Below are 15,783 nucleotides of genomic sequence, written 5' to 3' on the forward strand. Positions count from 1 at the left end.
AGGTTGACTTTTCTTGGCCATGGATTCTTGGGGGACACATTCATACATACATACACACACGTACATACATACATACATAGTTGGGGCTATACTTTTACGACCGCTAAATGACTTGAGTGCTGGACGTTTGTCCATTTTGGTATCGAGTCTACAAGACCATCAACTTATCCCTTTGTACTCCTTGGGCGAACATTCAAGTCCAATTTAGCCTTTATGTGTCATTGCCGTTGCCGTTGCCGTTCCCGTTGCCGTTGTTGTTGCCAATGCCATTGATGTTGTTGCTGTTGCTGTTGCTTTTGGCATTGCCGTCGTTCTTGTCGTGCCCACCCAAGGGATGTTGTCGTTTTGAGAGCACGCACGTAGACACACAGACACATGATGATGCTTCTCAGAAGATGCTGGATAGTTGGAGGCATGAGCCGATGGGGGTTCAGTTTTTGTGATTTCTGCTCAATGAAAATGCCAACAGGCGCATAAAAACTACGCACAATGTTAAAAAAAACACACACACACACAAAAAGAGGAAAATAACAAAAAGCCAAAGAGAGAAGAAAGAAAAAAACCAAAACGCAGAGAAAATAGCCAAGCCAAAGAATATGCCTTAAAAAGATACGGAGGCCATATGTATGTAGACATAGTAACTATATGCGAATGCATCGTAAACATGTCGCCGTGTTATATGAGGATTTCAAGTAGCAAATATGCCAGCAGTTTGCCATCTGCCATGTTTTTTCTTCCCTCTCATTTTGTTTCTTTTTTTTTTTTTCTCGGCCTTTCTGTTTTGTTTCCCCTTTGTGTGGGTGGTGTGTGACTGTGTCTCTTTAATCTTCTTTCTTTCTTTCCTAGGGACAATGAAGTTCTCATATGCAATAAGTAAAAGTATTCCATAGATAAAATTGAATAGAAACCTATCAATTGAGAATTCAAAAATTGTTAACCCTAAGCCTAGAGATGATAGGAGAAAAACAAAAGGAAAACAGTTGGAATTTCCAAAAATGATCATGGGGTATTTGAAAAACTCCTCGTATTGTAGGTTGTGATTTTGAATTGCATCTGAATGTAATTGAATATGTTCCGAAAACTAAGATTGACTTTTGTTTGTTCAACAAGTGTGGCCAACTCTCAAAAGCAAAAGGAATATCCACAAATGAAATGTTTGTAGTGGAAAGTGGGAGGAACTCGGCGCAGTCGAGTTACCATGAGAAATAAAAGCACGAATTAACTTGATTAAGTTCCTAAATGCATTAACTTATTACTTTTAACTTAACTTTAGTTTGAAGTGACTAATGTAAGGGTGGGTCTAAATGGCACATTAGAAGGTAATGTAATACAGAATAATAGTCACTAAATAAATATTTAATTTGATAAAACCCGTTCTAATGCCAGACTGAGATGGATCAGAATACTATATAATATAGCTCCATACAAACGAACAAATGAAACAGCCATCATGAAGGTCTCAACCAATCTGGACAACAATCAACGTTGTTGGTGGTACAGAAAAATAAAATATATTGATATATTAAAAATTAAACTAAATTCATTTGTTTATTCGGTAAATAGCTTTAAGGATATTTGTATACCATTGTAATTAGTTTTTTGGTAATCCTTCCTTGCATATCATCAACGTCAACGTAAAAAAAAGATTTTATCTAAAAAAGCATAGTCTACAAACATAGGCTGGAGCAATGCGGAGCATATAGCATGTCATTTTATCTGTTTATGTATAATATATGTAGTTATTAGATTTAGATCAAACTCAGCAAAGTCTTACAACTTTTATGACAATAGCTTAACAAATAACTTATAATGGCTTTATGGCTTAGAAACACGAAGTTATTGAGTCACTGTTAGTGACTTTGCCATAGGGGAGCTATCCGATCCGGCTAAATCCAAGATGTACAACCCATGCAGAGTATACAAGCCTAATTGCCGAATTTCAATGCATTAGCTCTTCCGGTCTAGGAGGAGTTCGCGTTGATTCAGACAGACGGACAGACATGGATATATGAACTCGTCTTGTCGTGCTGATCAGAAATATATATATCTTATTTAGCCGGAGATGCTTCCTTCTATGCGTTGTGCACTTTTGACCAAAGTTTGTCATTTTAGAATGGGATAAAAAGGCCTAAAGATCTACTAAAACTAAGGAATATTGTGAGAAATTTTTACTTCAAATCCAAAATTAGGTTTAATTGAGTATGAATTTTTACTGCAGAAAGAGATGCTTGCTATTTTGTCTTGTGAGGCAATCAACAGTATAAAACTACATATTATTCGAAACATTTTCATTATTCTAGTCGACAGGTAATCAAATTACTTTCTTGGGATACATTATTTAGCTGTGTGTTTGGTTTCAAAAGACAGAATCCATTGGTTCTTTTTTTCTACGAAAAATTGAATTCGTAACTATTTTGGATAATAAATTGAAAAATAAAAAAAAAAAAAATTGAATTACCAATGATTATTTACAGTTTCAATCACTGATTTGAAGTGAAATTCTGCTGATTTCATAACGAAAAATTTGCCTTTTTGTATGCCAGCGGTCTGTTTTCCACATTTTTGCTTAGCCAATAACATAACGAATAAACATAAAACACAGCAATTTATGTCACATTTCCGGCAGCAGATTCTTTCAGTTTCAGTCTGTTGCGGCCGTAAAAGAAACAAAACGAAAATCCGTGTCTTTGTCATCTCATGCTCGAGGAAATAGCGTGGCAATAAAGTTTCGACCAGAATCAATAACTGGCTCGCTTAACTGAACTGGCAATAAACTTGCAGCAAAATGTGTGCCAAGGTGCCACACGCCCCAAAAACGACTGAAATTGATTTTGTCTTATTAACAAAATGCAAAAAAAAAAAAGCAAAAATAAAAACCAAAGGAAAAACTGTCCACAAAATGTTGAAAACTTTTGCCTCATTATATGCTGCGGCGGCAAGTGTCAGGGTACAGATAGAATAATGCACAAATACCAAAAACTTTGCTGATTACTTTCTTATTTTTTTTTTTGATTAAAAAAAAAAAAAAGAGAAAAACACAAGCTAGTTTGGTCGACTTTCACCATCAATGATAATTTCTAGAAATGCCGACTCATCTGATCGGCATAGCTGATCCATTTCGGACTGGTTAATGGTCATGAAGTAGCTGTCGATGCCATTGATGAACTCGCTGAGATGCATGCGTGTTGCGAAATTGCGTATCTTTTGCCGTCGCCGACGCAAACAATGCAATTCACAATTGAGGACACTCAATGAGGCATAAACCGGACGACTTGTGTATGGTGCCAGTAGACAGAATATATAGAAAATGCCAGGATCCGTTGGCTGAGATAATTTAGCATCTGCTTTCACTTGTTTAGTGCGCAGCAAGTGGCTCCATGATGTCTTGCTGACCATCACTAGAATGGGTAAATGCTCACTCAATGCTTGGTGATGGGGCGACAAGTCCAATTGCCGGTCGCATAGGCTCCTATTGTGACCATCGCCAACCCAATTCAATATGGCCAGGCATTCCTCGCGATGTGAACGTAATTGTCGAAAGGCCAGCAGAAGCAAAGTTCGTTGACCAGTCCATACTTCACGCAGACGCATCTGAAAGGGCAGAGTATGTGCACGTTCGTCTAAATGCTCGTTAATCATGTGTCGCAAGAGATGCGAATGGGCCACCAATTGCCTGCATTCGTTTAGTGGACACATTCCAGCCATGACATTGTCGTCTGCATTCTGCATTTGTGTGGGATTTTTGGTTTGATTTTCTCTAATGCAATACTTTTAGATTTAGATTTACTTGAGTTTTTTTTTTGTGCCTTTGACAAGCAATACACGGAGCACTATTCTGATAATGAATGCTACGAATGGGTATTCACATTGTATTGCTATCATACTACTAACTTGTTGTTGCAAATTTAACGCTCTGTTGCTGTGCGTTTGACCGAAACATTGAGAGAAAAGGCATCAGCATTACGCTCCATATGCTGCTTCTGTCACCGCCCACATCTACCATTCGAACCCCAAGTCCTGCTTCTCCTTTATCGAAACGCTTCGACTCGATATCGACTGACTTGCATATCAAGTTGCTGCTGGTGCTTTTACTTCCTAATCGTCTGTCTAAGTGTCAGTCCGTTTTGTTTGATTGATTTTTGCGTTCACATTCCCATACAGACACCACCTCTCTTTCTCACCCTCAATTCTGTTTTCCAAGAGTCTGAGTCTGAGTCTGAGTGTTGTTGCCAAGATTCCTAAAGCACATTTATTGGCGTAGGAAATTCAATTTTCAAGAAAACGACAAAACGAAAAGCGGAAGGCAACAATATTGAAAGGATGGTTTGGGCGATATTGCGCCATCCAGGATAGGATTTTATTGTGGAGTGATGTAACTGTAACTTCTCTATTGAAGCACAATCAAATGCGTTGAGGAAGCATTTAAACTACTACATACATATACTGTATACTATATTTGATATTCTAGACTTTATTTCCATTTGCTTGTATAGGATAAGGACAATTGACGATCGATAGGCGTCTGCGATTAGTCATCATGAAATAAATCAAATTATTGAAGTAAGAAGCTAAAGAAATAACGTGAATTTCAGCTGACGAATGATCTTGGCGGGAAGAAGAAGTTTGTCGTTTCACTTTATTTCTTCCGATTGCTTTATCAAACAGAAAAGGGAAAAGCTTAAAATCATGATATAAACATTATATGTAGGACAAGGGGCGTCTGAAGAGAAAGGCTTGCACATTTCAATTACGGGCCTATGAAACTTCATAAATATTTTAAACTTAAAGTACCTCAACGAACTTTCCTTAAAGAAACAAGAGAAACACCCTATCAGTTGCTCCGTCCTGGATCCACTCTTGTGTCTGTCTATGTAAGTCGATTGGCCATGCTTCATATTTTTATCGGCTTAGTCTATCGCAGCTCGTCTTCAGTTTATCGCATTTACACCTCGTTGCACACAACTGTACCCGAAAATGGATTTTCAACTATTTTAACTAATAAGCGTATGCCGCACATGCTAAATATACATACATATATATGTATGTGTGTGTGTGTGTGTGTGTATGCCAGTTGTAACGGTATTTGAATGTTTTGCCATCATTAGCATTTCATCTTGTTTCACTCAGTCGCGCGGCCGTGCGTGCAACATTTAAGTAACGTAACAAGAAACCAGCGAACTAGCGAACGAACGGCAAACGGCAAGGCAACGGCAAACAAGTGGAAGAGAAAGAATATTTTCTAGAAGCACTAGCACTAGCACTAGCACTAGCAAGTATCATTTCTTCAACTGCATTCCAATTGTCCGTCCGTGCGTGTCCGACAGACAACAGCAAACAGAAACAGAAACGCCGGAGCCCGCACTGGGGCAAACCTCTGACGTGCCCATGACGATGTTGATGCGCGATTCTTTCGCTATTTCTGCCGGTGGCTCCTCCTCTGACTGACTCCTTCTGCCAGATGGCTGACCAGCCGCTGATGATGGCGTATTAATGACCTGAATGCGGAATGTAACACAGCATTTCTCTTTCGTTTTCTCTCTTTACAATTTTCACTTTAGTTTCTGTTTTATTTTTGTACCACTTTTGACTTGCATTGCACCAGAAACGAGATGCTGCTGCTCCAGCCACTGCTGCTCCTGCTGTTGAAAGGAGGGCGGCGGGGCCAGCCCAAACATGGCCGGAATGCATAATTGAAATGCGAATGGAGCGAAATGCCCCAGCTACGGCATCTGCAAGAAGAATTGCTCGCTTGAGCTGCTTAGCTGCCATTTCGTCATTAAGATGTATGTAGTGTTCTTTTGGGGGTCGTCAGCAGCAATGTGACATATATTTCAGAAATTTAACCATATATCGTTGGAATGGAGAAAACAATTTAACGCTTATTTAAAAATGAATGAAAGGTCAGATTCAGAGGCCGAAAGTATAATAGCTCATTGCATGTAGTTGTAAAGTACGTTTTAAAGAAAAGATCTGAAATCAATTCAACTTACAACCTTTACGGGCGCAAGCATTAGAAGCTAACATATGTATGTGTTTTGTTTAGAGTTCATTTTGTACCGTTTTCCATAATTGCAGTAGTCTAAATTTTAGAAAACACTTTCTTTAAAGCATTGATAACATTTTGTTGAGGTTTTATATATTTTGTTTCAATGGGGGAAGTTGCTCTCGAGGTTCCCATGACCTTGCCTGAACTAAACCTTATTAATAATAATTGAGAATGGTTAGAAATGAAAGTGTACAAATAAGTAAATCATTATTTATTTCTTAAGCAACCTCGAAATGATATTGTTTAGCATTTCGCTTAATTATAGCCAAAAATCGTCCACATACCAACCAATCTCCATATTGGGAAGCCTAGTAAATCTTTGAAGCCTTTCACACTTCTAAATTCATTTAAAATTTTTAAAAAATGGTCATATAAATGCACCACGGAATTAAATGTTGTCAGACTAGTCGTTAATCGGCTGTACAGGAAAGTATGTACAGTAGAATACAGATTATTTTAGGTGAATTAGACCAACAGCTTCCTTTTTTAAAGGATTCAAAGGTGTCTTGGTAATATTTAAACTTTTAAAAGTTCTGTTAAGTTTAAATTACCAGGTTCTTATTGGTGACTTTAAAATGTTCCATAAAAAAGGCACGATACATTTTCTGAACACAAGGAACAACTTAAATTAAAGGCACGAGAAATCTGTACAATAGCCTCATTTAAGAATGATTAAAATTAAGTAACAGAATATAGAATGTATGACTTAAAAACAATGATATTACTGTAAATGAGACAAATATATTGGTTCGAATACCCTTGTTTTAATAATTTAAAGAACATAATTCAATTTAAGTGCCGAAGAACATGTCGAATATACAAATGTGTAGATAAAAGTTTGAATGGATTAAGCCATTTTGAACCACTGTTTGACTATTCAAACAATAAATTTTGAATGTTTCTTAAGAATCTGTATTATTTTGATTATATTTAATGTAAAGATAAGATTTAAAACAAATTATATCTAAATATCTATAACGTATTCTGCATACACGTTACTTAACTGCTTAGAGTTACATTCTTACTGCAACCAAAACGAATTTAAGATATGACATTTGTTACACAGAATGTACATGTATTTAAATTTAAAAATGTTTGTGTGATTGTATGCATTTTGGTTTAGTTATAGCCGAGAGTAAATATACCCTTTTCGAATATTACTTAACTCTAAGGATGAGTTGTTCAATGTTGGCCATGTCGATCTTAGAGACTGATATGAGACAGCAACAGCTGCCAGCTGGGCACACACACCCACTCACAGACAAGTGTGTTTGTTTGTACATGTGTGTTGTATGTTTATATAATTCCCTCTCAATGTTTGGCTTTTATTTGTTGTATATTCCCATGTACATACATACATACATACGTACATATGTAAGCATCTATATACTTTTTGCCGTCTTGGTTTCACACACACACACATGGATCGAAACGAAGACGAAGACGAAGCACTGGAAAACTGGTAGATGGTAACTGCTAACAGAACGGAACGCCCAGCGGTGCCTAAGTGATGCCAAAAGGGAAAAAGGCAACAGCAACCGGCAACAGCAACCGGCAGCGGGCAAAACCAAACGAGCCAAAATGAAAATTATGCTCTCTTTGGAATTAAGTTTATGAATAACGAGCGCGTGTAAGTCGGACTCGAAGCCGGTGTGTTGTATGCTCTCCAGAAAAGCTTATAGGAATTTATTTTGTGCCATAACTACACACACACACACACAACCATACACACATACATATATATCTACAGTTTCCCTTGTATTGCCAGCTCCAGCTCCTGTCTGCCGATCAAATGGTGTTAGGTTCTGTTGTTAGAGATAAGGCGACCAACAAAAACAAGAAAATAATAATAAAAAGAGAAGAACCACAATGACTTGCAGAAGCAAACAGCTGACGATATTCCAAAAAAAAGGGTTTTTGTAAGGTAAAAAGGTAAAGAAATTGCCTGAAATAAAAACTTAAATATTAATCAACATATACATATGCCCCGCCGCCCCTCTGCACAGTGTAAGAAGGAGATGAAATCATTTTCCACCATAGATTAATCTATAAATAATTCATTGAACGTTATTAATATTGATGAATGGCATGATGGTTAAGTAACTCGAGTTCATTAACTCCCAAAAGAATTGGAGAAAAAATCATCATGAAGAACTTTTATAACTTTTATTTACTGCTCTATTTTATTATTAACTTATTAACCAATTTTCCTGCAAAAATACCAAAATTGCAATTGCAGTTCATGAAAAGTTGTTATCAAAGAAAGCCCAAATGATAAGAAATGAAGTCAAATCAAGAATAGTTTTATTTTTCAGGCAGAGAGTATTTCACAGTTTAACTTTAGTATTCATACTATTCTAATCCACCTCTTTAACTTAAGTAAAAAGAATAAAATAAGTTCATGCCATCTGAAATGGATAATACGTTGAAAAGTGATTTGATTCGCTTTCATTTTATACTGCAGTTGAGTCGTCTTGCAATTCTTTTAACTCAATATTTTAGTAGCTTTATTTAAAATAAATAAACCCAACACTGTGTGGGTGCGGCTGACTGTTGGGTGTGGGTGGGCAGCCGTGTGTGTGTGTGTGTTTCAAGTTACAAATAAAACGCAACCGAAATGAGCTTAAGAGCTTATGGAGCGCTAAACAAACAACGCAGCACACAAAGCCGCGACGACGACGCTGACGAAGACGTCGCGACGTCAAGGTTGGGAATGAGGCAGAGATGCTACACACACACACACACATACTCGTACACAACTGGCTTAGCTGTGTGAGTGACTTAAGGAAGACCCTGGCTCCTTTTAGTCCTTTGGCATTTTCTATGGCGGCGCATTGCCAACACTTAAAGAAATCGCCTTTTGCCTCTTTTATGACTAAGTCAAATATGAAAGTAAGTTGCCGAACACAATTCGCAACAACTGACTCTGACTCACTGGCTGAGTGAGTGACTGCCACGCCCATGGCCCACCACCGACCATCGCCCTCATCGCAGATCTGCCCACCGCTAGTGGAGAACAATTTGATTTATTGCCACTTAAAAGGCAACATTCAGTTTGCTTTTTTTCTCTGTCTCTTTTTCTCTTTCTGTTTTGTTTTGTGTTGTATTATTTTATTTTGTTTTTTTTTTTTTTTTTTTTTTTTTTGGGAAAGGAGATAGGATATAGATGAGGGGGAGAGAGAGGTGGAGAGAGAGGTGGAGGAAGAGAGAAAATAAATAACACGTTTACACATCCAAATGAAGCACTCGCCGCCGACTCTCGACTCGGGAAGTTGTTGAGAGTTACAATGGCGACGAGATTGTTAATAAGAATGCATATATTATACCAACACCCCAGACACATGTGTCACACCTAAAACCCACTTCTGAGAATGTCGGTTGCAAATCACATTACCCAGTAGAAGATTGTAAATGGAGAAGCTGTCAGGAAGGCTTCGGCGGGGGAGTGCGACTTATAGGAACAATAGAAATGCCAGACTCGTACGTTTAGGTAGATAATTAATATAAGTTTATTAATTAATTGAGACTTAACAATAAAGTGACGTTTGCAAGGTGATGCCGTTGGATTCGTTCGTGGTGGCCGTTCGTTACCACCGATCGTAGGAGCTTATTCGTCCGCACCCTTTCTTGTCAACGTTTTTTTACCAACTCTTTGATACTTATCGATAACACCAGGGGTAGAGCATAACGTCGCTTGCCCAGGGCTGAATCAGTATGTTAATGAACTGTCTGGTGACAGCTCGGCCAATCCTGCATTCGGATCGCCCTCGATTCGAGTATCTTCGTCGTCAGATACATCCAATTCGGGAATATTTGAACACCAGGGTTTCATCTTATCCGAGGAATATACAGAACAGTATTTACGTCCTGTAACCTGTATGCCGGGGACATCTTTGATTAAATAACGATCGTTTCCAAGGCTTTTGGCCACTTGATAAGGACCTCGGTATCGTGGTTCCAGTTTGCGCGATTCGCCTGTCGCGGCTGGTTCGTTTTCTACTACTACAAGATCACCTGTGGAATAAACAAAGGGGTTAGCATGTTTGGCGTCAAAACGTTTCTTCCATTTAGCTCGTTCTGATGCGATATTGGCTGCGGCTTGACTTCGAATTTCGGTGACGGTTTCGGTGGAATATGGCTTATCCAGATCTGCGTGTATCGCTGCAGTAAGGTTGTTTTGCACGACATCAATAGCGTTGAAATTAAATACGAGATCAATTGGACTGAATCCAGTGGTGCTGTTTTTCTGCGAGTTGACGGTCCATTGAAGGTTATGAAGAGTCAGATCCCAATCCTTTGGATTTTCGTTCATCGTTCGTATATAATTGAGAATTATTTGATTAGCGCGTTCTACTTGACCGTTTGCACGGGGTGTTCGTACAGCATTCTTAACGTGTTGGATATGGTTTTGCTTACAGTAATCTTCAAATAATTTTGACGTAAACGCTGTTCCACGGTCGGTTATAATAAAATTTGGCAAGCCAAAGTAACTAGAAACTTCGTTTAGCGTTGATAGAACAGGTAATGATTTTGTACTTTTAACTGCTTTTACGATTAGAAATTTACTAAATGAATCAGATATAGCCAGTATATGAGTATTTCCTCGTTTGCTTCGAATAAAAGGACCCAAATGATCCGCGTGAAGTCGACGAAAAGGAACCGGTTCAACATCGTTGTAATGCATGCGACCTTCAGGCTTTCCTCCTTTTGACTTATAGTAGCAGCATTGGATGCATGTGGAAATATAGTCCTTCACGTATTTCCTCATCTTTGGAAACCAAAAACGTTTTTGAATCCTCTCAATGGTTTTATCAAGACCAAAGTGTCCGACATCATCATGGCAACTTTTAACAATGCGCCATCTTACTGCCTTTGGCACAACGAAGAGAATAGTGTTTTCCATTTTCCGATAAAGGCGATGATTTTCGATGACATAATCAATACGTAGTTGCTTCAGTTGATCACTGTGACGCTTTCCCTTCAGTACTGCGATTATTTCGGCAAGTATTTTGTCCTGTAGTTGCATTGTTAACAACCAGTCGTCGATTTCTGAAATTATGGTTCTAACAAATTCATCTAGTGATCCTTCCGGGGGTAAATTTGGAGCACGGCTCAACGCATCTACATGAGCCATTTTGCTACCATCTCGATGAATAAATTCACAGTCGTAATCCATTATTTTAATCCACCAGCGCGCCACCTGTGGAATGAGTTCTTTATTCGTTTTAACCTTGGCAATAGCTGAGCAATCGGTCACCAGACGGAATGATTTTCCCAAAAGGTAGACTCTGAACCTTTGGAGTGTTTCTACTACTGCAAGCGTTTCCAATGCGTAACTGTGGTATTTACTCTCAGCGTTGGTACAATGTCGACTAAAATAACAAACGGGACGCCAATCTTTGTCATTATGCAACTGCAGCAAAACTCCTGCTAGGCCTAAAGCACAAGCATCGGTGTGTACTTCGTGCTTAGCCGAAAAATCGTATAGAGTGAGAACAGGTTCGCTACATAGTTTTTCGATTAGTTCAATAAAGGCATGTTGCTGGGCTTCTCCCCAACTAAATGTATTCGCCTCCGTTTTGCGTAGCAGTTCTGTTAAAGGACGTGATATTAATGAATAGTTTTCAATAAATTTTCTGAAGAAACCTGTGAGACCAAGGAATCTTCTTACTTCTCTTACGTTTGTAGGTACTTTAAAATTTTTAATTGCGCGTACTTTACATTCGCCAGGTTTTATTCCATCTTTATTGACTATGTGGCCCAAGAACGTAATTTCGGATTGCAGAAACTTGCATTTGTCGTATCGTAGGGTTAAGCCACTGTCTTGTAAGATTGAGAAAAACTTCTTAATTCGTTGCATACCAGATTCGAAGGTCTTACTTGGGATTATTACGTCATCTAAATATGCGAGGACCGCACCTGATTCCATACGTTTTATGATTTGGTTCATTACCGACTGAAAGACTGCCGGAGCGTTAATGAGTCCAAAAGGCATTCTGTTGTATTCGTAATGCCCGTCAGCTGTAACAAACGCCGTGTACTGTTTGGACGATTCACTTATCTCGATTTGATGGTATCCCATACGTAGATCAAGTTGCGTAAAATATACGTTTCCAGCTAGTTGAGCGAATTGCTCTTCCATGTTTGGCATAGGAAATGGAATTTTGACCGTAATACTGTTAAGGCGACGATAGTCGACGCAAAGACGATGTTCTCCATTCTTTTTATCTACGATGACGATTCCCGAGGCGTACGGCGAATCCGAAGGACGAATTATGTCGTTTTCCAGTAGCTCAGATATGATATTCGTAACAATAGGTCTGAGCGCAAACGGTGTTCGGTATGGTTTCGTATAACATGGGACGTTTGATGTTAAAGTGATTTCCATTTTCGATATTGAGCATTTACCTAATTCGTTAGTTTTCTGCGCAAAACAAGCAGCATTATCTATTAAGGCCTTTTCCAATTCTTCGTTTTCGGTATCTGCTAGATTTCGAACTGTTTCTATTTGGCGTATGTTTTCGATAAAACATTTGTTTCCGTGAATAATTAGTTTATTGCCATCCCGACAAAGAATATCCTTACCCAATAAAACGTTTTCAGATATTAAGTCATTTTCCACTACAAGGATTTCGACTTCGTGACCTATCTTGTCCACAACGATTTTCGCATTTAGTTTTTGGTTACAGAAGAATTTTCCTCCTCCAAATCCGTTCAGTGTGATTGCACATCGTTGCAAAACGCCTACGTTTTCGGCAAATGATTTTCGAATCAGAGTACGTGTACTACCTGGATCGACGAATGCGTTTGTTTCGTTTCCGTTAACTGAAATAATTTTACAAATATCTGAGTTGATATTTGAGTCAATTTTATTTACTTTCGAAACGTTTTTAAATTTTTCAGGGCAGTTGGTAGAGTCGTGATTAGTACGATTACAATGAGTACATCGAGGCTTACGCTGTGGAATAGGACAATCTGAGGAATAATGTCCCATCTTTTGACAATTAAAGCATTTGATTGACGACTCTATCTTTTCTTTGGATATCCGTTTTATTACGGATTGACCTGACTTCTGCGTATTACCGTTGGGCTCACGTTTATTTTGAAAGCTATGTGGATTATATTTGATTTCGTTATGAGCCGCATAGGCATGTATATCTCGTAAAAGTTCGTTACATGAGGTATAATGGTTAGATATTTTCCTCTTAAGATCGTAATCGTTGATGCCGTTTATAATATGTGTTACAATTGCTGAATCAGCTAACTCACCCTTTTTACCAATAGCTAGCATTTTATAAAAATAATCTTGTGGTGATTCCGTTGTTTCCCGTTTGGTTTTCAGCATTTTTAAATGAACATCAGCTGCGTTGCTAATACATGGGAAGTCGTATAGAAATTTCGAAACAAATTCTGGCCATGTTTGAAATATTTCATCCGTTGCATCCACCCAGTAACGAGCTGCACCTTGCATCTTTTGTTGAACTGCAAAAATTACCTTTCTGTCGTCCCAGTTATATGCGTTTTTCAGAGTTTCCACACGTTTAACAAACTGATGCGAATCCAATGATTTTACGGACGATGGATTAAATTCAGGAACAAGAGCTATAATTTCGTTCATGTTTCCAAAAGAATGATTAAAATTATTATATTTTTCTTCGCAGTTGACTTCGTGTTGTTGTTGTCGTTGGGTTGCGAAATCTTGAGAACTTTCCGAATACTGACCTACATTTACATTTGACCTACATTTGCTTACGTAATTCCGTGACGTTGGAACATAATTATCTTGTTGTGATGTAGCAACGTTATTGTAGTGCTGAATCGTAGCAATGTTACCACTTTGATGAGTCGGAGCGAAGGGTACGTGTTGGCGAGGCGTAACCATATAGCCGTGTTGCGATGTAACAATGTAATTGGGTTGCTGAGACGTAGCAAAGTAAGCGTGCTGCTGAGACGTAGCTGCGTAACCGAGTTGTTGCGAAGTATCGACATGATCGTACTGCTGAGACGTAGCATTGCAGTACTCCTGAGACGTAGCAGTGTTACCGAGTTGCTGGAACGTAGCAACATTACCGTACTGCTGAGACGTAGCAGTGTTACCGAGTTGCTGGAACGTAGCAACATTACCGTACTGCTGAGACGTAGCAGTGTTACCGAGTTGCCGAAACGTAGCAACATTGTCGTACTGCTGAGACGCAGCAGTGTTACCGAGTTGCTGGAACGTAGCAACATTGTCGTACTGCTGAGACGTAGCAGTGTTACCGTTTGGCAAATACGTTACGTTTGTTTGTTCGTTTGTCACAAGCACGTTTCTTTCTCCAGAAACTTCTTGTACGTTTACGTCACTAAGCACAATTGGTGACGAAATCGTTGCAGGTTGGAATGAACGCTCCTGCAATACTCTAATCGTTTTTTCTAGTTCGTTTATCTTTTTAGCCATTGATTGATTTTCCGCACTGGCGTATTCGTCGTCACTACAGATCGCGGTTAATTTTCTCTGTAATTGTTCTCGATTTCCTGATGTTGACAATCCAGCTTGTCTACATTTTTGCTGCAAAGCTTTCTTTGAAACGTAGTTTTTCTGCGGCATTATTATTGTCTCTTTCACACTTGTATGTTCGTTGATTTTTCGTTTTGCTTATTCGTCTTTCGTTCCTTGTTTCCACTAGTTCGTTTATGCGCAGAACACACACTATTACACTTTGCGAGTTTCTCATGCCACGCTATTTTACCGCGGAAAATTGCGCGTTACCTTTGTCTTCACACACTTCTACTTATGAGAAATATCAGTTCCTTTTTGCACACTATCCAAATTCTAAATTGGACACCATCCCACGTCTGAAAATTGTCACACCTAAAACCCACTTCTGAGAATGTCGGTTGCAAATCACATTACCCAGTAGAAGATTGTAAATGGAGAAGCTGTCAGGAAGGCTTCGGCGGGGAGTGCGACTTATAGGAACAATAGAAATGCCAGACTCGTACGTTTAGGTAGATAATTAATATAAGTTTATTAATTAATTGAGACTTAACAATAAAGTGACGTTTGCAAGGTGATGCCGTTGGATTCGTTCGTGGTGGCCGTTCGTTACCACCGATCGTAGGAGCTTATTCGTCCGCACCCTTTCTTGTCAACGTTTTTTTACCAACTCTTTGATACTTATCGATAACACCAGGGGTAGAGCATAACGTCGCTTGCCCAGGGCTGAATCAGTATGTTAATGAACTGTCTGGTGACACATGTGTGTGATTGTGTGTGTACATATGTATATGTGCTTGTGTGTGTGTGTGTGCAGAGTTAGCTCTGTGTAGCTTTTCAGTTTGCTCTGCCCGCATAATTAATCGCTGGTCGTCGACTGCGCCACTCAAGTCGAATGCTCTGAGAAAACTTAAATCAACCGGGGATTTTTCTGTTCTTCATATTTTTGCATAATTCTTAAAATTTTAAACCGAATATGCCATATGGATTTCTCTTAGACAAGCAAAAGGATTGATGATTTAAAAATATCAATAGAAATTGTCAAAGAATTTGTTGATCCAATTTTAAAGTAAAGTCTACAAAATTTGTTGAAAGTTAAAAGCATATGTATGTACATCTATGAGAACCTATTAAGGGAAGATGTTGGGAAATCTCTAACTTTTATGTAAAAATAAATTAATTCAAATAGAATACAACCATTTATTTTTGGCATAAACTAAAATTTAAATGTCAAAGATCTGAAATTTCGCATGAATTTGAA

General features: G+C 38.5%; 1 protein-coding gene across 1 annotated transcript; it reads right to left on the reverse strand.

Annotated features, from left to right (window-relative positions):
- Positions 1 to 2,980: 2,980 nt before the first annotated feature.
- On the reverse strand, positions 2,981 to 3,812 carry LOC137573365 (uncharacterized). Its single transcript, XM_068285295.1, has one exon. It carries the CDS (start codon positions 3,727 to 3,729, stop codon positions 3,043 to 3,045), a length of 687 nt encoding a protein of 228 aa, XP_068141396.1. The 5' UTR covers positions 3,730 to 3,812; the 3' UTR covers positions 2,981 to 3,042.
- Between the last annotated feature and the right edge of the window lie 11,971 nt (positions 3,813 to 15,783).

Source organism: Drosophila tropicalis, unplaced genomic scaffold, assembly GCF_018151085.1.
Source record: "Drosophila tropicalis isolate 14030-0801.00 unplaced genomic scaffold, ASM1815108v1 contig_4, whole genome shotgun sequence".
NCBI lineage: Eukaryota > Metazoa > Arthropoda > Insecta > Diptera > Drosophilidae > Drosophila > Drosophila tropicalis.